This window comes from Malania oleifera, chromosome 3 (genome assembly GCF_029873635.1).
Source record: "Malania oleifera isolate guangnan ecotype guangnan chromosome 3, ASM2987363v1, whole genome shotgun sequence".
NCBI classification, from domain to species: Eukaryota; Viridiplantae; Streptophyta; class Magnoliopsida; order Santalales; family Ximeniaceae; genus Malania; species Malania oleifera.
In genome coordinates, this window is record NC_080419.1 from 22144035 (window position 1) to 22168783 (window position 24749).

At 34.7% G+C, this 24749-nt stretch overlaps 1 protein-coding gene and 1 non-coding gene across 2 annotated transcripts; both read right to left on the bottom strand.

Annotated features, from left to right (window-relative positions):
• Nucleotides 1–1520: 1520 nt before the first annotated feature.
• Nucleotides 1521–20451, bottom strand: LOC131150268 (probable serine/threonine-protein phosphatase 2A regulatory subunit B'' subunit TON2). Its single transcript, XM_058100878.1, has 12 exons — nucleotides 20101–20451; nucleotides 19154–19245; nucleotides 18825–18887; nucleotides 18403–18501; nucleotides 16393–16551; nucleotides 14059–14130; nucleotides 13789–13921; nucleotides 10348–10412; nucleotides 9607–9682; nucleotides 3972–4073; nucleotides 2597–2789; nucleotides 1521–2191 (listed from the first exon to the last, which is right to left on the bottom strand). Exons 1-12 carry the CDS (start codon nucleotides 20237–20239, stop codon nucleotides 1954–1956), a joined length of 1431 nt encoding a protein of 476 aa, XP_057956861.1. The 5' UTR covers nucleotides 20240–20451; the 3' UTR covers nucleotides 1521–1953.
• LOC131152523 (small nucleolar RNA snoR104) lies at nucleotides 2311–2430 on the bottom strand. Its single transcript, XR_009136018.1, has one exon. It is a non-coding gene; the product is annotated as a small nucleolar RNA snoR104 (small nucleolar RNA).
• Nucleotides 20452–24749: the final 4298 nt, after the last annotated feature.

Genomic DNA, 24749 nt, shown 5'->3' on the forward strand with positions numbered 1-24749 from the left:
AGAGAAGAATATCACAAGCTTAGCTTAATATTTGCAAGATGATAGAGGAAAATATTTGTTTATAAAGGTTTTTAATTTTCGTAAATGTGTGTTACTATTTTATTATTTATATCCATTGTAAGCAATTTTGTAAAACCAAAAATACTAAACTAACTAAACATGTTAAAATATTACTTAACAATGTTACCTTTTCTTTTAGCATATATCTTTCAACAATTTTTATTTTAGAGTCCCTTTGGATCAAGGATTTTCACGAAGAAAAAAAAAAAATAAAATAGGTAAAAAATTTATTTTTTATTATATTTTCTCTTTATACCAAATAATACTAAAAATGAGAATTTGTTCTAATATAATTAAAAATTAAGCTAAACAATATTTTAGATATCTAAAATTAAATTTTTATTCATTAATTTGGTAATTTTTTTTTTCTTTTCTTACTTTCCTTGATAACCAAACCTAAAAAAGTATATTCCTTAATATTTACTTTTCCTTTCCCTCACATTTTACAAGTTTCAAACAAATTTGTCAGTATTAAGTAGTGGGAAGAATTATTTTTTAAGAAAAAAATTTTATTCTCATTTTTTGTCTGTAAAAAAAAAATACTTCTTTTCTCCGAGGAAGTAATCTTAAGAAAACTATTTTTCAAAGAAGTTATGTTCTTAAAAAAAATCCCAATTTGAGAAATAATGGTGAGATTTTTTGAAAACTTGAAATGATATATATATATATATATATATATATATATATATATGGTGCTATTTTTGTATTTTCATTCCCTTTTTTCTTAAGCTCCATTTGGAACTTGAAAATATTAGGAAAAGGAAAATATTAAAGAATCCTCATTTTCATGTTTGGTTATTGGGAAAGAAAATAAAAAAATATACTAAATTTATAAACAAAATTTTGATTTTACACATTATTAATATTTATTTTTAATTTTTTAGTCATTAAAAAAATTTCATTCTTGATAGTATTTATAGAAGGAAAATATAAAAAATAAAAAATGAGTTTTCTCTTTATTTTCCTTTGCTTCTTTTTTTCCAAGCAAAATCATTGATTTAAACAAATTTTATGGAATCAGTATTAATAAAATTTATAAATTTATCTAATTTTACCATCAAATTTAAAAGGAAAAAAAAAAAAAAGGAACATCCAACCGTGCAACATGCCCCTTGAAGTTTCCACTACTCCATCAAACCAACTTCATGCAGTCCTACAAATTGCATATATATATACATCTGCCTTATTACGACTTCACCCTTGTGGAAGATCCCACCATGGTACATAGAAGTCATGAATAGTCATTGGTATGATGCTTCAGGAAATATCAATTTTTAGGGTGTGTACAGAGCCTAGGTGCATATTCACCACAGCATGCTGACGATTACCAGTGATTCCAACTTTGTTTTCTCGAGAAAGAATAATCCAAACCTAATACAAAATTGTAAACTTAACCAAAATTGCAAAGAATAATCCAAACTAAGATAGACATAGAAATATATATAAACTTAAGTAAGACATTATAAAAAACTTGCTTAACACTTGTATTTTCCTCTCCACTGACCAGTGACCACTGCACTGGATAACATTTTCTTCTCCGACTTCAAAAAAAATGCAAAGAAAATACATCGGATATGGGAACGTCATTTCTCATTCGAAACCAATGAGTTCCAATCTCCGCCTACATTCATTATTGTTTTACATGTTTCACACATGCCACATTCTAATTACACCCCAGACAAAAAGTGAAATGAAAAAAAAAAGAAAAAAGATGAAAAAAAAAAAATCCCTTCTGGCAGACCATACAGATTTCACGGCCATGGGCTTTTGATTTGGTAAAAATACGACAGAACCGTAAAAATAAAAATAAATCGAATCTTGGACGCCAATTATGTGGTTAGTAGTAAGGAATGGAGGGTTTGAAATGTGCACGTATGCTGCAGCCCTCTGTTCTTACTCTTCTTCAGGCTCTTCCTCTTCCTGTAGAAGATTTTCTCTATTGTCATGTGCCCAAAACCCACGCACATCGATGAGCATGCTCGCAACGGTCCCTCCCTGCTTGCAAACCAGAAGATCAGCTAGTGTAATCCTCAGTGGGTCCACTGGCTTCACCATATCCCAGATTTCATCCCTTACATCTTCGATACACAGTTCATAGTTCCCTCCCTCTATCCATTTCTGGTGTACATCCCTGTTTTGTGCGAAGCCAAATCAAAATGTTATCATCGATATGTATATATATTCTTCGAGCAATGAAAATATCATGAGAAATGTTGTCCAAAATCCATTTAATAGTACAGTAAGATGGAGTTATGTCTCTGATAAATTGAGACTTGCAGGACTTGCTTAAGAACTGCAAGCAGGAAAAACAGAGGTATTTTTCTGTAGGAAGATTGTATCAGGTAGCATCTCAGCTCTTGGATGTTCCCCTTCTTTACTTCCGTGACTGGATTTGAACTCCAGATTTACACGAGCATTCAAAAGTATTCCCCAACAGGATGCAACCAAAACCAGCAAGCATTGTCTATAAAATTGGAGAGATATTCTTCCTCCTGGAAAACTCTCTATTTTCAGTTGAAAGCCTAAAATTGCTTACCTAAAAAGTGTGTGAATATCAGCTGTTGTGAGGTATCCCCTTCCATGAAGATCGAGACACCGGAACAAATATGTTAATCCCTCCGGGGTGTCTTTGTTTTCTAGGGCCAGAACAAAGTCAAGAAAACTTTCAAAATCCATCTCTCGAGCATTACCTCCAGCACTTTTTCCGCGCCGAACATGTTCATCAAATGCTGTTTAAATAATAATAACAAATGTAAAAAATAAACAAGCAGCACAGTTGACCCAAAAAAAAAAAAAAAGGAAAACAAAAAAAGTCGCAAACTTAAATCCTAGTACAAATCTTGAACCTGAAGAAAAGTAGAGAACTTCTATTTCAAATTTTATGTAGGACAATAAAATGAATAAATAAATGCCGGCCCATTGTGCAATCAAGACAGCCCCAATTAAATCACATGAAGGACATATGAAACAATTTCCACCATGCCAGTTGATATTGAAACTGGTCATCTTTAATAATGGGATGCTCCATTCAGACGAATAACAGCTGAAGAGAGTAATGTGAATGGTTTAAACGCATCAAAATAGAATTAGTTTTTTTTCTTCAATTTATTGCTGAAACAAGGGAAAAAGAGAAAGCAGAAGAGAAGGGAAGATGGAGAAGAAAGGAGGAATGAGGAAGGAAGAAGAAGAGGGAGAGGGCTGCATGAAAGAGGGAAAACCCAGTGAAAGGGCAGCCTGGTGCACAAAGCCCCCGCATATGCGGTGTCCGGGGAAGGGGCGGACCACAACGGGTCTATAGTACGCAGCCTTACCTTGCATTATTGTAACCTGTCCTAATCCAATACACAAACAATAGCTAAAACAAATAGTTGCAAGATAGCCCCAAAGTGTACTTAAAATATCCCAAATAACCCAAAATTAGCTGGACTTCTAAAGAACCAAAATTTTCCAAACCAAAACAAAATTACTAATTTCTAAATCTTAGCTGTGCAATATAAGCAAGCATTTAAAGTTCTCCATTGGTACTCCATCATTATGACATTGATGTGTTTTAAGGCAAACATTGAAGCAACTAATTTTCTCAATGATAGTACCAGAATAAGAGAAACATGAGAAAATATGGACACAATTAATAGTGTTTTCTGACCTAGTTCTATGGGAATTCTGGCAACGGACCAACTGTCCTAGTAACAAAAAAACATAAAAGTAATCTTTAAAGAAATCACTGATGTTTTTACAAGAAATTAAAAGTACCGAAAGCTGAGCAGATTATATCAAAGATACATGTACCCAAATGATTTTACGTTAGGGACTATACTTTCAAGTAAACTGGAGGGAAAAAAATTCACATGAAGCAAATGGCAGGCTGCAACATTCTAAAGAAACTCATAGAAAGTAGTGCTATTTCGTACCCCTCTCAATGAAAATATCTGTTAATGTTCCATCTGCATATTCTCGAAGCTCCTGCTTACTCAATGTCCCGTTCATATCTTTATCAAGGGCAAGGAACATATCTACACAAAGAAATAAGCAACTCAATTTAGCAATAAAAGTTACGATGACATTGGTTGCAAGATCTTTTACGCAAACAAATCATTTTTTTTTTGTGACAAACAGCATCAGAAAAATACCTAAAAAAATACAACCCCTTCTGTAAGAAAGAAATTGCCGTCACATGGGAAAAAAATACTGATATCAAAGAAGCATATAACAAAAACTCTTGACACAGAGAGAACCACACTAAACCGACCACATCTTCTGTCTCATCCACACTAAAGCTGAGATCATGAAACAATTCACTTCAAGAACAAGTCCTCTAAATTTCTCTACATCCTGGTTATGCAGTGGATAAATCAGATTTCACTTTCTCTAAACCATTTTAGCTACATATAAACACCAGTCACATGACTAGTTTAACAAGATAAATACCAAGGATTTGTTACTGGTAAAATGGCTGAATAAAGCTCATCTCCTGATGTTTGTGTTGTAAGTATACAAAATAGAGATATGAATGCTCATATATTTTTATATTGTGCTTTTTCTTGCTCCATATGGAGCAAATTGTTGATGGTTTTAGAGACAACCAGGGTTGACCTCCTTTGGAGGGACTCTTTCCTCAAAACAGTTCATTAATGAAGCTAAACATAGAGCAGGTAATAATTTATATGCAAGATTTGATACAAAAGAAGCTAGAGAAAAGAGCAAGGATTTAGGGAAACATAAAATGCATAAAAAATGAGAATGATATTGACTTGGTTAAGGAAGAAGACATAAAAGAAATATGATGAAGTTACTTTAATAAACTAATTAATAAAAACCAATTAGAAGGCTTACTTAGCATTGTCAAATGAGGGCAAAGCTTAAAAAATGAGATTTATTAGCAAAATTAGAGTTAATGAAGTTAAGTTCGCATTTAAAAAGATCAAAAAAGTAAAACTATTGGGCCTAATGACATCCCAATTGAAGTTCCGAAATGCCTAGGGGATAATGGAATTATGTGGTGAACTAATTTATTTAACACCATAATAAAAACTAAGAAAATGCCAAATAAATGGATGAAAAACACTTTACTACCCATATACAAAAGTAAAGGAGATACTCAAAATTGTAATAACTATTGTGAAATTAAATTTATCAGTCATACAATGAAACTATGGAAAAGGCAATTGAACAAAATTAAAGTCAAAAACAAGGGTCTCAAAAAATCAATTTGATTTTATGCCCAGGAGATCGACAAGACGACAACAGAACTATATATCTTTTAAGAAGATTAATGAAGAAGTTTCAGGAAAAGAAGAGCGACTTGCACATAATTTTTATTGACTTAGAGAAAAACTTATGATATAGTACTTAGAGAGTTCTATTACGGGTTTTTAAAAAAAGATAAATAAAAGTGTGTAGTAGGGGTAATGACTAGTGTTACGACTATAGGTGAAAAATTTAGGGAATTTCCAATCACAATAGGTATGCATCTTTGAGTCCTTAACCTTTTGCATTAATGATGGATGAAATGAGTATCCAAAATGTGGTTTCATGGTATAAGTTGTTTGCAGATGATATTGTCAAACTAGAGATGGAGTAGAGTTAAAGCATAGCAGCCAAAATGGAGAAGTGCTTCAAAGCATGTCATGTGATTGTAGAATACCCTTAAAATTAAGAAATTTTTATAAGATCACTATAAGACCAGCTATACTATATGGATTAGAATGTTAGGCAACTAAGAAACAATATATCCAAAAAAGTAAAAGTTGCTAAAATGAGAATGCTTGGATCAATGATATAACTTCAAAAGGCAAATTAAGGAACGAATTTATTCAGGGTAAGTTAGACATAAAACTATAAACAATAAGTTAAAGGAAGGGTGGCTCAAGTACTGCAACCTAGGCCAAATATTGCACCGGTGACGAGTGAGTTGGTTATTGTTAGTGGCAATAGAGAGGGTAGGGTTAGACCTACAATCACAAGGATTTAATAGCCCTTAAATTAATGGAGGGAAAACTGCCCATAATTGTCGAAACTGGAAAAAAAGGATTCATGTAGCTGACCCCGTCTAGTGGGACTTAATGCTAGGTTTTTTGTTGTTGTTTTTATCCAGTAGTCAGAAAGCAAGGAAGATTCTTTGGAAATATGCTACTCTAGTAGCTCTTTGGCTGCAGCAAAATGCTAGGGTTTTTCAGGCAGACAACAATAGGATTCAATTCTCAATACCCTCAAGTTGTACAAATCCAAGCCTTCACATAGTCACCTAAAACTAAATAAGGAAAAATAGTTTGGGAAACAATACAAATCACTAGATTAGGAAACATAATTTGGGAAATAATAGCAAACCCCAAAATAAAGAAACATAACTGGGAAATAATAGCAAATCCCTAATTAATGAAACTTAATAAAAAATCCCTAAATGCTGAAAATTACATAATTAAATTCAAATATCCTAACTTATTCCTACGCCTACAGTAATCATGAAGATCTCCAAATGCCATAATCTTGCTCATACGTGACCTCTTGTAACGATCTTGGACCCAACTCCGGTGAGGTATTGTCCGCTTTGACCCATTGGTCTCACGGATTTGTCCTATAAAAGGTACCTCACTTAGTTGGAGCCCAAACTTTACTTATAAGCCCAAGATCTCCCCAGTACACATCCGATGTGGGTGACAGGCTCTCCCATCCAATCTCTTACGTCTTCGTCAACATCATTTCCCTAGTACACATCCGATGTGAGCTTTTGTAGGCTCTCCCGTCTAATTTCTAACATCCTTGTCAGCATGATCTCCCAAGTACACATCCGATGTGCGACCATGACAAGCCATCTCGTCCGATCTCTGACATCCTCATCAAAGTGGTTTACACCTCTGTGTAGGATCCACTTACATGATAGTACTTCCAAGGCTGAACCACTCACATGATAGTACCCCCCAGGGCAGATCCACACCACTCACATAATAGTACCCTCAGGGCAGATCCACTCACATGATAGTACCCCCAGGGAGGCTCAGATACCAAATGTAACGGTCCTGGACCCAACTCTAGTGAGGTATTGTCCAGTGGCCTCACGAATTTGTCCTATAAAAGGCGCCTCACTTAATTGAAGCCCAAACCTTCCTTACAAGTCCAAGATCTCCCCAGTATACATACAATATGGGACCATGACACCATTTAATGTTCTCCATCATTCTCCCCAGATTGCAAAAAAAATTTAACCTCAAAATTGAAACTTTTGAAGGATGGAGAAATGAAGAATCAAGCGGACAAGGAAATGAACGATATAATCCGCAAGCCTAAAATAACATGAATGTAAGCGAATTGGAGTCATTGAAGATAAACTATCATGAATGATAAATCCACATATGCAATCTCACTCATGTCTTCAACCTTGAACTCATAATGACTTACCCTCCATAATGGCTTAATCTCTACAATTTCCACCTCCTCAAGTTCCATGGTGGATTCTTCAGGCTTATTTTAATTTTGGAACGTCCTTTATGCCCTCATATATATTGCCAATGCAACTGATTGCAGCTCTGATTTTGACATGGGCTCACTAAGCATCTCCACATAACTCTCTTCTTCAACAATAAACTATTTTCGATCAACAACATCATAAGCTTTAACAAAATCAGGTTGATTACTTAGCTTGGTAATCACAATAGTTTGCTCAGCTGTAACTACAATTGGCTCATCATACCATGTACACTCTCGTTACCTTCCTCTTTTATTAGCACAAGGGCATCACTTCTGTCAGTTTACTGTTCATGTCCATGATTTCTTTCCGGCAATATTGTAGCTCCAAATCAGTCTGTTCTACAAGGACATGGATATCTCTCCAGATCTTCAATTCAGGCACATCTTGCTGAATGGGCTTGAAGTGGTCCTTGATCACCATAATTTTTATTTTGATACAGCCTGAGTGGGGATGTGAAGGAGGGGCTGCTAAGATTTAGGTGGTGCATAAGGTTATGATAGCAATGACAGAGTATGGATGGTTACAGTAGGGATGCAAGACAGATGGCGGGGTGATGACAACAGCAGTGAGGATTGAATTGAGGCTCTACTAGCAAATTGATGCAGGACCAATTGGCACAAGAGAAATATGCAGGAATATAAGAAACTGCAGGAAAGTAAGAAACAGTAGGCAACAAAGAGGAAATCGAAAGAGAGACTAAAAATGACAGCGAAACTCAAGTCTGATTCAATTCTCAACACCGTCAAGCTGTACACATCAAAGCCTTTATATAGGCTTTTAAAACAAAATAAAGAAAAATAATTTCATGAGACAATAGAAAATCACTAAATAAAGATTGATAATCTGGGAAAGAGTAGAGAATCCCTAAAGGAAACATAACCTGAGAATAAATAGCAAACATAACCTTAGTGAGTTTGATTGTGATGGGGGTTGCTTTTGGATGAGATTCAGGAACAAAAATGGATATGGTTCTGTTCTTCTGATTTGCTTGGGGATTTATCATATGTGCCACCATCTCCAATGAAACGTTTGGAGGGGATTTCTATTTTTGAGGATGGTGGAATGGATAATAAGCAACTGAGTAAGCATGGAATTCTAGCGACCCCTGTGGTAATTTGGATACATAATTTGGGATAGAATAGAAAATCCCTAAATAAGGAAATGTAATTTGAGAAAAATAGCAAACATAACCTTTGTGAGTTTGATTGTGATGGGGGTTGCTTTTGGATGAGATTCAGGAATGACAACGAATATGGTTCTGTTCTTCTGATTTACTTGAAGATTTATTGTTTGTGCCACCATATCTAATGAAAGGTTTGGAGAAGATTTCTATTTAATAAGCAACTGAGTTAGCATGGAATTCTGCCTTTGAAGGAGATTTATGGGAAAGCTTTTTTGAAGGTTAGCAATAGATGAATAAGATGGATTTACACTCATCTGATCCTAGAAGAAATGAAGTTGGACTCACTGTCAGTAAGAGTAAGCCGAAAAAAGGCATAGGGAATTAGCTAATTTCAAGTGCTAGATAAACTATGATGGAAAGAGTTTAAAGAGGGTTTTCTTGGTTAATTCTTAGTAGTTTTTTTTTCCCCCTCACAATTTTATTTTTTGGAGGACTTTCTAACTCTTATCCTTGACTAAATTGCAAATTCTCTCTCTTTCTAATACATCTTTTAGAAAGATGAAGATCTCAAAATGCGACCTCTTGATGTTCCCCATCAGTCTTCCTCTTAGTATTGTATTTCTTTATAGATTTCTTTGCTTATCAAAAAATACAAGCACACAGTTGTTTTCCTGGCTGTATATCCATAACTCAAGACCAGCAACATTTTAATGTACCACTGTCACTGCAATGCCAATATGGAATAAAGAAATGCCTTTCAAGAAGGAAATCAATATTAATGTGGAAATTGCATTTCACCACCTTCTGAATTAGAATAAACACATCCTACCCTCATTTTCTAAAAATTTCTCTTCTTAGAATAGGGGAAGGAGAAAGAATAAAATTGGACTCAACTTCAGAAATTTGGAGTGGAGAAAGGAACTAAGAGATGGAATCTTAGGAAACACAAAGTACCCACCACATATGCGCTGTGCTGATGTCAAAGAGAACCAATTTTCAGCCTGTTCAGTATCAGTGACTTCTTCCTCACTTTCCTAATATAGATACAAGAGCAAAAGTTAGCTCAAAATGTAAGGAATAACTACAAAAGACAAATTAAGCAGAAACCAGCACAGGTCAATACTTTGGCTGCTCAATTTCAGATTAATAAATTCCAGGAAAAGTTTTGCTCTTCTAAACTTTTCCCATTAGTTATCAACAAAAAAGGAAATAGATTCAGCAATTTCTTATCCACAATATAGACTGTTCAAACACATTAGGAATCATTGAGAACATAAGAAAAATGATGTTCTTAGATTCTACTGCAATCAGTAGTTTGAAGCCAGTGTCCTATTAATCTCATTGCCAGAGCCAAAAATTCATTGTCCACAGAAATCAATTCCCATTTAAAGAAAATTGTGGAAACAATTATTGCCAATTTATTTAAGAAAAAACATTCAAGTGAAATACCGAAAAGCTGGTAAAATATCACTTTGGTAACAAAGAAAACATATCATTCTAAATCATTAAAAGACAAAAGAGAATAGAGAAAGTGTACAAATACTAGTATCAGCCTCTCAATTATCAAAGCAATGAAGCACAAGTTCACAGCTGAGAACCACCTTAGGATGACGGATGAACAAAAGCAAGTGTGCAATATTTGCCAATGATGGCTTAGTAATACAACGAGAGGTCTAAATGATACAAATTGACAAATTACCTGATGTAGCTCCATCAGTTCCTGGAGGCAGTTACTAAGTAGCACCTTCTTTATGCAAGCTTTTCCTGTTAAAAACCCAACTATTAAATAATTTGAACAGGCAACGAATAAAACATGCTGCAAAAAACTGAGACCTTGATGCAGCAATTAGGTCAGAAAGCCAAATGATATTGATTCAACAAATGAAATGCAAGCAAATAGTTCTTGTCAGAAAGGAATTTTTTGTGCAAAAGACAGAAATTCCAAAGCAGAATACACCTCAACTTGGGGAAAAGAGGGAGAACTTAAAATTTGTCCATCTCACTTCTCTCCATCAAATAACATCTGAATATTTTGCTCACAAATCCATTATTGAATGTGCCAGTTAATAAATGTCTTGATTCCTCTCGAGGTTTAATAGTATATATGAATTTCTACTAAAATGTTTAGAATTTAGATTTTTATTTTCAAATATTTACTAGCAAAGAGGTTTAAAAGTATATATGAATTTCTACTAAAATGTTTAGAATTTAGATTTTTATTTTCAAATATTTACTAGCAAACTTCTCCATCATGAAGAAGTCAAGAAACGCTTGACCACTTGAGTCACTTATGGCATATAATACCCAATATATGTAGGCATATTCTTTCACCTTTCAATTTCACTTTTTGTCACACAAAGGGAATACAGGAAACAATGTTTTGCAAGTTGAGGGCATAATGTAAACCATTTAAACCCTGATGGAAAGAGGCATTAAGGCATAAGCTTTTTTGGAATTTTACTTCTTTATTTATTTGTTATATGAAAATATATAGAAACCAACTGCATGTATCTTGAAAAGCAGATAAATTAGAAAAAATTACAAACAGAACTTGAAAATGAAATTTGATTATGATTTGTAACCTACTTGTTGATCATTCTAAGCATTTTGTATTTATTCAAGTAAATAAAGCCAAGAAATGATCATAACATTACAAAATTCAAATTGCATTCATGACAGAAGATGCAACTCTTACACTGAGTTTGGGAGCATAGATTTTGGACCTTGGATTTGGGTTTTAACAAATTTCAATACAATTTTATATTACATCTTACCCAAATCCAATACAAATCCAAATCCAAGGCCTCTCCAAACATGGGGTCAATCCTTTTGGAAAAGGTCTAGGTTCAAGAGCTATAAAGAATCACTTAGATTTGAGCATTCTTTAATCCTTTTATAAATACAACTGATTAACTTTTGCTAGACTTAATTTACTAACCCAATTGACTAAAAGCTCACAAACTCAAAATGCTAAACTCCCAACTCAAAAGCCATGAAAAGCACACCTTTTGCGCAAATGCAAAAGCCTTGTTGTATTATATGTTTGCTTCTCAGGAGTTCGGCATTTTAGAGTATGCCTCAGGTAGTTTTAGGCATACCTGGTTGATTACATGTCAAAGTTACGAAATTAAGTATTTAAATGCATTAATTAAATGTCACTATTTTAATTAAATACTTAATTATGTCCCATATTTTAATCAGTGAGCTCATTTGATAATTTTTAGATAATTATCTTATTTTTGTCGAAAATTTACGAGCATTTGTGTTTTACTATTGCAGGATAAAATTTTGGAAACAAAATCCGAAATGAAAAATGTACGAGGTCGTGACGTTCGGACATGCGTGGAAGAGCCATGTAAGTGAGTCGTGTATATGAAGCTGGGCTTCATGCTTGTGGCATGACACGTTGTTAAGAACCGGCCGTGCGTTGGAGTCTTGGGGCAGCCAAATACACACAAAGAAAGAAGAAGAAGCTGGGCCATGCTAGGTGCGTGAAGTGGGCTTAGCAGCTACGTGGAGAAACCCATGCACAACAAGAGGAACCGTGAGAGGGTCTTGGCTGGGCTGGGTAGGCAGTGTGTGAGGTACAAGCCAAAAGAAAACAAAAACAAACAAAAGGAAAAAAAAAAGGGAGAGTGGGCCGGGTCCTTGATGTGACCCGGCCATGCAATTCAAAAAAAAACAACAGCCATGCGTGTGTGTGCAAAAAATGAGACGCTGGCAACTTGAGACAAGGTTGGGGGAGGCACTGGCATGTGAAGGAAGGGCTGGCAGGAGGCTAGGGGGGGACAAAAGTGTAAAGGAAAAAAAAAAAGAAAAAAAGGAAGAAAAAAAAAGGGAAAAGGGGTAGGGAGCTAGGGTTTAGCTGGGAGTTGCCTTTGTGTAGGGTTTTCTTTTTGAGTTCTGCGCCGCAGCAAAGGAAAAGACAGCAGCAGTAGCTGCTGTGTTGGAGAAGCTCTCTCACGGCCACTCTCTCTCTCTCTCTCTCTCCCTCTCCTTCTCTTCCCCTCTCTCCCTTCTTCCCTTTAGTTAAATGTTTTGTTAAATTGTTATTTATTGTTCTTTGACTTTTCAATAGATAATTTTTTGTGTTGGTTGAGTTATTTACTATATTGAGCACTTTATTTAAAGTTAATGTTGAATATTGTATTGGTGGGTTTAATTTGTTTTTATTTTTGCTCTCTCTTTCAACTTGTTTATTTGTTTGAGTACTTGTTTTAATGGATTGTTGAAGTAGTTTAATGTTAGACTGAGTATTAAATGTTACTTTACTGTTGAGTATGTTCATTAGACTAAATTAAATTCTTGTCTTTTATTTTGTTATTTTAGAAGCTTCGAAGTTGAAAAACTTAGTTGTTGTTTTGTCCTAGTTAATGTCATGTTGAATATCTTGTTGGAGTTTTAATTAGTTTAAATCTAGTTTATCTTTATTTAAGAGTTGTTTGAGTTTATCTATTGTTAGGTTTATTTTATTTATTTAGTTGAACTTTATTTATTGTCTAGCTTAGTCTATTTTCATTTAGTTGAGTCATTGTTAGGTTCGGTTTATGTCTAGATATCGTAGGATCTATCTATTTTGTCTAAGTCACTAGTGTGTAGAGTCGGTTCATTATCCTTAAGTCATTGTTGAAGTTTGATCTTAGGTATCCTTGTTTTGTTATTTGAATATTTAATTGGTGAGTTGTTTGGTTGGTTTCATGCATGTTAGGTTCATAGTTTAAGTCTTGCATCATTTTAATTCAATCACAAATTCTCCAAAAACCCAAGATTTCGAATCTGAACCATGTTCAGTACATTGTTTTCTTATTTTCCTTTCCTGTTTCGCGCTAGTTTAAAACTAATCTGCATTCCCCGTGGAGACGATCTAGCCTGTTTGGGCTAATTATTACACGACGTAGCTCCTATACTTGGGATAGCCATAGTGCTACTTATTTTTAAAAGTGAGTCACTGGTCGTAAGGTAAGCCTCGATTTTAAAACATGGCTAGGTACAGTATATAGCAAGAGAACAATAAAGCATTTAAATATTTTATTTTTTTTTAAATCCACAGAATAATGCAGGACTGAGAAAATCCAAAAAACCAGCAAGAATACACAACTGTGACCCAAAAAGAAGTATCAAAATTTGGATCATGGCAAACCTCGTCTATGTGGATCACAAAAGAAGAAGAATTTGTGTGCAGCTATGCGGCAATACATTTGGACAAAAGCTGCAGGCATATCCCGAAGTTGCGCCAGATTAGGAATAAGGCCTCGTATATATGCCTCCATCTCCTGAGGAAATATATATTATATACATAAATGGTGGCATGGGATAAGCAGGCTAGAGCCTGTCATCATTGCATGTTACTCATCTAACAGAAGAAATAACCAATATCCACTTTAAATAATCATGTGTAAAGATTCCATACATGAGGTTGAAGGAAGCCATCAGAATCCTCGTCAAGCTCACTCATATCTATTCTGGCCTGAGTAAGTGAAACCTGAACAACATTAAACTGTTAGCACCATTACATGCTATGATCAACTAATGAGAGAGAGAGAAGAATAAAGCATAGAATCTATGAACCTCATTCATCAAAAACACTCGTGCAATTCCTCTCACATTTCAATAGACATGGTTAAAAAATCAATTACATGGCATTTCGTTTGGGATTTTCATCAATATTCCTAGGAATGTGACATTGGGTACATCAATGTTTGGTTAACATGTAGATTTCTGTGGGCTGATCCATATGCCTCAAATAAAAAGCTAATTTTGAAGGAATCCATGATTCCCATGCTATGGGCCATGTGGAATGTACTCTATCAAGTATAACAACCATAATGCCTCGAATTCATGGAAACAATAAGGATATTTCGTGTTCTAGTCATCTGTCAAGGTTCACCATTTGAAAAAACATGGGTACCAATAAATACAGACGCATATAGCCATTAAGATCCCCAGGAATCTAAATACTGAGCAACATCAAAGACAACCTAAATCAAATTTCTCATTAGTTTTATTCTATACCTAATAGGGTACTCAACTCAATGAATTAGTCCAACAAATTTTAGCAAAAAAATAATAAAATTTGGGATCAAAGAATAACTACTGGTTAGGAAAATGTTATGGGATGTCTTACCACAATATGCTCTCTCCAGACCCCCGATTTGTTGTGAGAATGTTGGCCAAGGTGTGGCAACATTCTGCCCACATGGTGTAGGCACAGGGTATGGATCAAGTCACAATTGAAACAAGGTGCTTATGCTGCTGCACTTAAACGGATTTAGCACCCTCACTATCAGCTATAGCTTTTGGTCCATCAGCTGGCACTCAGTCCTAGGAGTGGTGTCTAAGCTAAGGTCACGAGTTTCATTCCCAGCACCAGTGGGCAGTTGCTGGAGAGAGATTGACCAAGGTTGTGGCACCAATCAGCCTGCATGGTGGAGGCTGGAGTATGGGTCAAGTTATGTCACAGTTGAAATGTTGCACTTAGGCAGTTGCAGCTTCAGGGGTTTGGTGTATATTATAAATGGAAGTGTAAATTATTATGCAAAAAATTGTAAAAGTCAAACCACCTAATCTTTGGAATAGCTGAATAGGATGTTCTGAATGCATAAATCAAAGGGAATTAATCCTTTAAGATAGATGCAGAATCAGAAATCAGAAGTGACTAGTTCCCCTTGTTTATCAACAACCAACGAGCATATAGAGAATACCAAGCACCTTGCTATGCACAGACACGCAATCTTCGTGGCAATTATCTGTTATTCCTTTCCTTTTGAACAAACTCCCAAATGTGCAAACGAAATAATTGTCCAGAACTTTGTCTCTTTCTAGATCAAACTTGGCATTCCCAAGATGTCCAACATTTCCCCACCAGGGGCAAAAGCCATTCAATCCCAAATTTAAGCTCTGTCAGCACACTGGGCTTACACCAGTATTCAGCATGAGGTATCAATATGAATCTGCTGCAAACCCAATGTCTAGGATCATTTTTAAGAATGCTACCCAAAAAAACAAAAATAAAATAAAGACTGAAAAAAGGCTGGTGTAAAAAAAATTGTCTTAAGAGTTCTGTTTGAAGAAGAGTTTTTGAAGGCTCCAATGGGAGAATGATTAAATAATGTGAATATGGACAGAATATGGACAGAAGCATTCAACACCATTAACTCCACGAAAAAAAGTGTGCACCAGATTCATTAAATGGTTTTTCACTTATTTTAGTGGTGTTGAACGAGGTAAGTAGACGAATATTTTGTAGAACTGTGCAATATTTGCTCCAATTTGGCATTTTTGGTTGGACAGGAATGCTAAGATATTCAAGGGGTCAATATTTGTCTTGAGCTTGTTTTGGGATAAAATAGTCTTTCTTGCTTCTTTGTGGGCTCTTGCAGTAGGGGATTTTTGCGGGAAAGTGCTTAACTGATATTCAATGGGATTGGAAAGCTTTCTTGCATTGAGTTATTTTCTTGTTCTTTTCTTAGCTCTTTAGTGATTAGGAGGATATCTTATCATCCCTTTCTGCACTGTTTTGGTTGTCTCTATCTTATCCTTGATAATTTCTTTGTTAATTCAAAATTTTGGTAGGGGGTGGGAGCAGACGAGTATCAACAACACAACAGATATGAGCAAACAGCAAAAAATGAACTTCAGAAAGAAGATACAGGCTATCTATCATATGGCCCCAATATTTTCTAAGATGTAAAATAAATTGGACAACAAGAAAGTGGCTTGTTAAGAAAGTAAGATAAAGACCCACCGTACGCATCACATAAAGGTAAAAGGGCAGAATGGCAATTCTTCCTGACTCATCTTTCTCAAACTTCATGAAATTTGAAGGGCTGAAAAAGCGTCGACATTTGGGGCCTATTTGCTCTGTACATACAGATGCGATGTGGCAAAAATCTTCATAATTCATCTACAAGGCAAAAATCCAAGACATATAAGCATCATTAGAAAATTAGAGCAGACAAACTTGAGAAGTTGTAAGGCTTCGAAAACAAAATATAATGGAACAGATTAATCAATAATAGTAGGAAATGTATATTACTGAAGAGTTGAACTTCATAGCCAACTTTTATCAAACCAAGCTAATTTTTAACTTAAATAAGAAATATATTCAGCAAAAAATCCACTATTCTTGATGAGGATATTAGGTATCATAATAATGGCAGTGGCGATATAATCCACACCATTATAACCCCATCAACATGTCACATACACATACAAACACCTCAATTTTGTTACAACATGCAAAATAATTTCTAGCAAAAGCATGCTTAATTCAGCCAAAGAAAAAGCATAGGGGGCTGTCTAATAACTTTACCAATTTCATGCTTTCGCTTTTTTATTTTTCTTTTCAAATGTTTCCACTCTAATTTTTTCCTTTTCAGAATTTCAAAAATAAAAACATGTGTGGAAACATCAACTGTTTTTAAATTATTGAGAAAACAATAATAGAACATGATTGGCAATGTCGAAAATGAATATACCCTGGACAAAAGGCATATGATAAATAATAATCGGTCATATATCATATAACAACATGTACAATACCTAACCTTAAAAATACACCAAATATAATTACTTCAAGGGAAGAGACCAATAAAGAAAACTAAAATATCATGACCCATATTGCAAAAGATAAAGTAAAAAACTAAAAATATGGAAATATATTTGAAATATTTATGTACAAATAAGCAGAGAAAATTTTGCATTGACAATTATAATATAGTACCGATCACAATATTATAGCAAAAATATGTAGACTAAAGATGTACAGAAATTATTCCTGAGTCAAATGAAGACTATTCAACAAACAATGTGGAATAAACAAAAATAATAATAATAATAATACTGTGATGAATAACACTTTTTGATTGCAACCCAACAAAAAGAGAGAAAAGAAAAACAGCAGCCTAGTAATCCCAAAAAAATGACACAACAACACAACATCAAAGAGGAGAGAGATTTTAGGATGAAAGGAGAGTAAAAGGAAGATGATAAGAAAAATATATATCCAGCAAAGGAAAAAACAGAGATCAATCCAAAAAATAGTTGAGAGAAAGATAGATCGGCGGAAGTGGAAGAGGACACCATTGCTTGCTCAGGTAAAAAGAGGAATGCAGAACTAGCTAATTAAAAAAAAAAAATTGAAGAGGAAGAGGAAGAGGAAACGGAAAAGAAAGAAGAGTGATACCCTGCAACAAGCCAGAGAGAAGTGGTGAGGGTCTTGAGTGTGTCTGAAACCCAATTGAATGAGTCAAAAAGAAAGGTTAGATGGAGGGATGAGTTTGTTACATTGTGGGTTTTGAACCCAAATAAAGAACACGGTAAGAGCCCTCTTTATCACTGTTCCATGCTTTCATTTGTTTTGGATACAAAAGAATCACTATTTTCTCATTTCTGGCTTTTTGGAGGATATTTCATCAATGGTGCTATTTTTCGGTAGATTTTCCAAAAACAAAAACATCTTAACAAGCATGTTCGGTTTGTTGATTCATATTTTTTGAAAATAAAAACACAAAACAAAAATGTTACCACAGCCCCTAAGCAAATATCGTAACCCTAACCATAAACCAAGAAGTGTACCCCTAAGAAGTACTGCCCCAGATGTGTTAAATAGTCCTAAGAATGAAATAAATTCAACAAGGATATCAACTACACATGCTGCTTTGAAATATTTGTAGAATAGATGGATTTAGATAGATGTTTACACTTGACACTAGGCAATAAAACTAGGTAGAATATAATTACATGTTATACAAACCTTTTCCGCACCTGTGGCATCATCAATCACACAGTTTTCCCTCAAGCAAACCCACATGGCATCAAGATCATCTGCATTTAGCAAAAGATCTGATTGCTTCTGCAAAATGAAGTGATAATTTAACTCATATAGATAATCAAACCACTTCAAAACCATAAAAGCGCCACACTGGGGTTCAATAACCATATTAATGCTCCAGTGCAAAAAAATAGATTTTTAAGACAAAATAACAAGTAGCAAGATAAACACCCCTTTTCACCCCAAATGAGTCAAATTCAGAAACTGGTACTTTGCAAACACCTTTGTGCAAACTCCCCCTCAAAAAAACGAATATAAAAAAAAAAAAAGGAAGATCACAAAATGCTTAAGCAATTGGAACTAGCATCAATCAGTTCACTGGAGAGTACAAAAACAAGAAATACCTTCAAAAACCGATATTTGGCCAACCTCTGGACCCTGTGACTAATGGATCCTTCTTCTGGTTTCTGAACCAAGAAATGAGGCACACATACATTAAAAAAAACAGGGAACATGGACACAAACTGAAGAGGGAGAATGTTAACATAATAACAAAACACTCAAAACTCCTAATTTTAACTATGAAGAATATGAGCATTAGCTTTTGTGCTATTTCACATCACATTTCAAAAATGGGATATAAAGAAAAAATTCTGCATCTAGCCATCCATTATATCATAATATATAATTCCTTAAACACAAAAATAGCCAAGAAAAAATTGTGAACACATGCCTTCTTATAGAATGTTGGAATTGTGCCAGCTTCGGCGCTCTTTTGCTGCTTCTCCTTAAATATGTCAAGCAAAATTCTTTTTGTTTCAAGTTCTACAAACAATAATAGTAATGCATACAATTAAATAATAAGACAAAAACAAAAATATACATTTTTTTGCACTGAGAGCATTTTTGAAAGTACATGTACCAATGTATGCATGAACGTGGAGTAAATTTTATGAACAGTCGCCCACTTTAGCACTAGTTTCAAATTAGTTGCTGAACTTCAATTTGTAGCATGTTATGCACTCCATGCTTAACAACCTTCTCCTGTGACTGATGGAGTGCCCTCCCAGCATCCTAGCCAACCATCCCATTTAGCCTTTGTGACCCCAAAGGATGGCAAATTTTCATCAAAAGCATTATCATTTCTGATTTTCTTAACAAAATTCGGATCCCCTACCCTGATAGGGTTGGTAGAAAGAGTAAATGCAAGAGGTAAATGCGCGTGGATCGGACACAAGGTCTGAATAGGATGACTGATTATGATGCAAATATGGCATTTCCTCGATGATAGGAGATAGTCGTTGAATAAATGTGTAAAGTAGTTCACTGCACAATGTGTTGCAAATTAAAGTTCAACGACAAATTTAAAACTAATGCTAAAGTTCAGTGACAATTAAAAGAAAAAGAACCCATGAACATACAAGAGTTGAAGTGATGCCAAACAAAAGTAATCTACGAAAAAGAAGTATTCAAAACAGTAAAATGCAGATTTATATGCTTCACTGAGGCAGACAAACAAAAAGCCGCCGAAGTTATTCACTCCAAATAAAATGAACATATGCCTCGTTTGACCAGCATTTCGAAAGTACTTTTCTTGATTTCAAACACCAAAATTGGATCAAATACGCTCTTCGAAGCAACGAAAACACTGAGAAATGAAAGATAAAGCAATTCACGGACCCATCAAGGCTTCGGATCCCAGCCCGGCGCCGGATCCGATGTAGCGGCGGAGGTTGCGTACCCACGGCATGGAGGAAGCCGGCGGGATCTTCCTCGGCGGGGCTTCGTGGCTTTCACCATCGCTAGAACCGCTGTACATGGCGAAACCGCTTTGCTTTATCTCCCCCTCGAGTATCCCTGAAGAAGTCTATCCTTCCGATAAGGTTCGGATCCCGGAAAACCCTAGACCTACGGGCATTGCCGAGACGAAACCCTAGTTCCGAAGCAGAGATCTACGAGTTCCCGAGCAAGCTCCACACCGGAATATAGTGCTCTCCGTACGCAGGGGATTGCTTCTCTTCTGCGCTTTGTAATTGGATGAATTACACAAATTGCCCTGAATATTTTAAATTATATTTTTCCTCCTCCAAAGTTTTTAATATAGCATTTACCTCCACAAGAGTTGTAGAACACCGGTCAAAAATTATAAAAACGAAAATTAAAATTTAAAAAATCAAAAAATAGAAACTAAAAATTAGAATCAACAACCTATTTATTAATATTTTAAAATTTTAAATAAATTTTAAATTTATATAATAAAAACTAAAAATAGTATGATAAAAATAAAGTTATTTTATTTAATTTTATATTTTTAAAATTCATTTTATAGTGACAATCTTCCTATACATAACAATTGAAAATTTGAAAAAATATTTTTATAATTAACTTACTATTTTTTATTTTTTTTAAATTATGTATAGTTTTTGGTTATATTTAAATTTATATTATTGATTTCATTTTAAAATTATACATAAAATTAATGGTTTAATCCAAACAAAATATTTATGGATACCTAAATTTTTTGAAAATAGGTTGTAAAAATAACTACAAATCGTAAAATTTAATTTTGACTTTTTTTTATAAATAGTTGAAAAACAACAAAAAAAAATAAAAGTGACACTATAAAAACAAACACATTCTTATAATATGTTTCTTTATTAGAAAAATAAAAAAGAAAACAAAAACATCAATAATAACAAACTCTTTATTTATTACTATTGACATCCAATTCAGTGTCTCCTATCTGAACAAAGTGTGAAATGATCAACCACCTTTATGGCATCGGAAATAATCATCTCAAGTCAAATATTAGATAATTAGATTGATCAAATTTTTATTTTCTCGTTGTATGGTAACTTTCAATAATAAATGTCACGCCCCGAACCCAGAAATGGGACCTAGCGGTGAATTAAGTAACCTAACCTGTCTCTGTCTCAATATAAAACATACATGATACCATATACAAGAGGGTCCAACCCCGTGGGGTAACGGATGCCCTATATACATACATACAATACATGTCCATACTCATCAATATACGCAGCGGAAAACGGTCTTTCTTTACATCAAACTGTACCATACCAAAGTCTATACCATACAAGGTTAAACATACCTACAAATACTATACATACCACGGGTGTCTACAAAATTCGTACCTATCAGATACTAACAGTAGCTAAACACACCCCCCGCTTCCGGATGCTAGGATGCTAGTTTCGGCTACCCGAAGGACCTGAAAAACATTTGTATATATTCGGGGTGAGACACCTCTCAGTAAGAGAGAAAACAGGTTATATCAGTGTGTGGCATACCAGTGTCATTTTCATACTTCATAACACATACATACGATACAGTTTGAAACACATACATACAGTTTCAAAACAAGTTCCATACATTCCCATACAATTCCATACAGTTCCAATATTTCCACAAAATCCATTCCAGTTCATACGATACTCAAATACATACATACATACATATGGTCAGTGTCGTCACACTACTCACAACTGCACAAGTCACCTAGTCTCACAGCGGTTACATTCCAACACATTAAACTACGAAGGTTTCCGACTCAGGCCCAATAGTGAATCCATTGCTACACATGCAACTACACAAGGTCACCTGGTCTAACCCCGATTACGTTACCATGTGCAAACTACGCTGCGTCAACCTAGGCCCACTGTGGTCTGTTGTTACATTCGGTGACCAACCGAATCATACTGGTGATATTTCGCACCCCGGATATAGAGTTGGCCACTCTTGCCCACGGTAGTTAGCCGTTATAGGGCACAGCGTACGGTAGTTAGTCACCCCTAGCTATTATAGCGTACGGTAGTTAGCCGCCCCTAGCTGTTACGGCGTACGATAGTTAGCCGCCCCTAGACGTTTTGGCGTACGGTAGTTAGCCACCCCTAGCCGATTTTCACAAAACCTGGAATCACTTTGGAACTCACGTCCCTATACATTTCAACGTATGGTAATAAGCCGCCACATAGCTGTTTTTCACAAATACCTGGAACATTTACATACAGACACACGTACCACACTTATTTGGTTTATAACAGATCATATCGTTTACAATTTCAAGTATACAGTTTATGCAAATATGGATTACGATCACCTCAATAATACAGTTTAAACAACATAAACGGTTTTCCAATCAAATAAGAGATGATACCCGAAATCCCCAATTTTCTTGAAAACTATAACCCGAAAATCCCGTGTTTTTACCCGATAGATTTCCCCAAATAAGTAGTCAAAACATACATACGATCGTAGCCTACAGGCTTACCGATCCTAATTTCAAAAATGAACTAATATAAACAGAATCTCCTTACCTCAACCCAAAACCAAACCACGAACTCTATGACCCTCAAAACTACAAACCGAAACTCTGAAATCTACAAATCACAATACTAAACATGCTTATAATCCATACTACTACACATATATCGAATCATAAATGAAAACCGAGCCTTACCTCGATTTTGGCCCGAAACTCGAAAATGCTCAAACCGAGATTCCGATCCACAGAAGTTGTAGAGAATCCCTCCACGATCCTCGTGGTAAACTTAGATTTCTGATTCTATTAACGACCGGCTAGGAAATCTAGAGAGAGAGAGAGAGAGAGAGAGAGAGTAGAGAGAGAGAGTATAGAAACTTAATGAAGAAGAAAAGTAATTTTCCTTTTATACCCCCTTTGACCCACCCGATTTTCGTCGACGAAAAGTCAAGGATTTCGTCGTGGATGTCGGCAGCCTCGTCGATGAAGTCTAATATTTAAACTTTTCCAGACCTCTCGGCTTCTTTTCGTCAACAAACCTCTGAATTTCGTCGACAAAAAGTCTACTGCCTTCGTCGACGAAATCTGCATAAATCCCTTTATATTTTCCGGGTTCTTACAATAAATGTCATCTCATTTCGGGCTTTTGGGTCTTGGTCAAAATTATCCTATGTATGACTAGATTGATGTTATTCCAAATATCAACTCAATAAAAAATTATATAGGAGATTTGTTTCTTCATGCTGTTCATGTGTCTATGTTTTTAAATTTGAGATATGTAGTGAATTGGTCTTACTTTTGATATATTCAATTTTAATAAATCTAGTACCCACTATTACATGTTTCATATCTAAGAAACAAATATATGGATACGCAAAAAATGACAAGTCCCCTCTATAGATTATTCACAATAAAGTTTCATTATATGTGAAAATAGTGTCACCATATTAGATTCAAAAAATTCAATATAACAAACTATGTATTGAAAAAGTACATTTATCTAAGAAAATCACTTCATTTAAAATAACAAGAATCACTAATTTCTATAAAAAGACAAAAGATAGCCCACATCGTGGCTAAAACATTTCCTAATAATATAGAGATGCATATGAGCATGCTCGATAACATGAATATTCATCTACCTCTGTTATTAATTATCAATCAAACATGAACTAAGTTGATTTATTAATTAATGAAAATTACAAAATATAAATGGGGTGATATACTTAAATTTCCCATTAAAAAAAAAGAAAGAAAGAGGAATTGACTCAAACTCAATCCTTATGTGCATGATTGTTGTTTATAATTATGAGGAAAAACATATTTTGCAAACAAGCAAGGGTGGCACTCTTTACAATTCTTATTCAACCATCTTAATTAGAAGAGTCGTATATGCTTTGCAATTATTATCATAAATAACAGAGTTTGGAGGGTACAAAGATCCAACATATATGTGTTTAACATGTCATCTCATCTTGGACATTTAAGGTCAAATCAAAATTACTTTATGTAAAAAGAGTATGACAACACTAAAACCAAATAATCAAGTACATTCTAAAACATGTAAGAAATTATATGCTATTATTTGCTATAAACACATGATCTTTAAATCATCATGATCTTCACATATATGTTACCTTTATGCGGAAAAATAAGAAAGTCATAAAGTCACATACTGAAATCCTTCATGGTGTACGTGAACCGAGAAGAACTCTCGTAGAAAACGTTTCTCTCACTTCACCCTGATCTCTTTCCGTGCTTCACCAGATTTAAGGGAATATGGCTGATGAACAGAGAGTTAAGGCAGAGAGAAGACAATTCCTATTACTTTTATTCTATTGCCATACATAATAATATCTCTATATATCACTACTCCCCATAACAATAGTTATATATAGATATATAGGAAACTCTTCTACTTCTAACATTTAATCTCACATTAACTCTTTAGTTAATCCACTATGACCTTTTATTCTATGACCTTTCATTATCATTTATCAAATGAGACATATAATATTCTTGTGGGACATAGACATATTTTTACATT

What these genes read in the sequence shown, in the direction of transcription:
- LOC131150268 (XM_058100878.1), bottom strand. Translation starts at nt 20,239, where the DNA reads ATGTACAGCGGTTCTAGCGATGGTGAAAGCCACGAAGCCCCGCCGAGG. An exon ending in GGGATCCGAAGCCTTGATGG is followed by an intron (nt 19,246 to 20,100) that starts GTCCGTGAATTG and finishes TATTGTTTGTAG; the next exon opens with AACTTGAAACAAAAAGAATT. An exon ending in GATATTCACACACTTTTTAG is followed by an intron (nt 2,192 to 2,596) that starts GTAAGCAATTTT and finishes CGCACAAAACAG; the next exon opens with GGATGTACACCAGAAATGGA.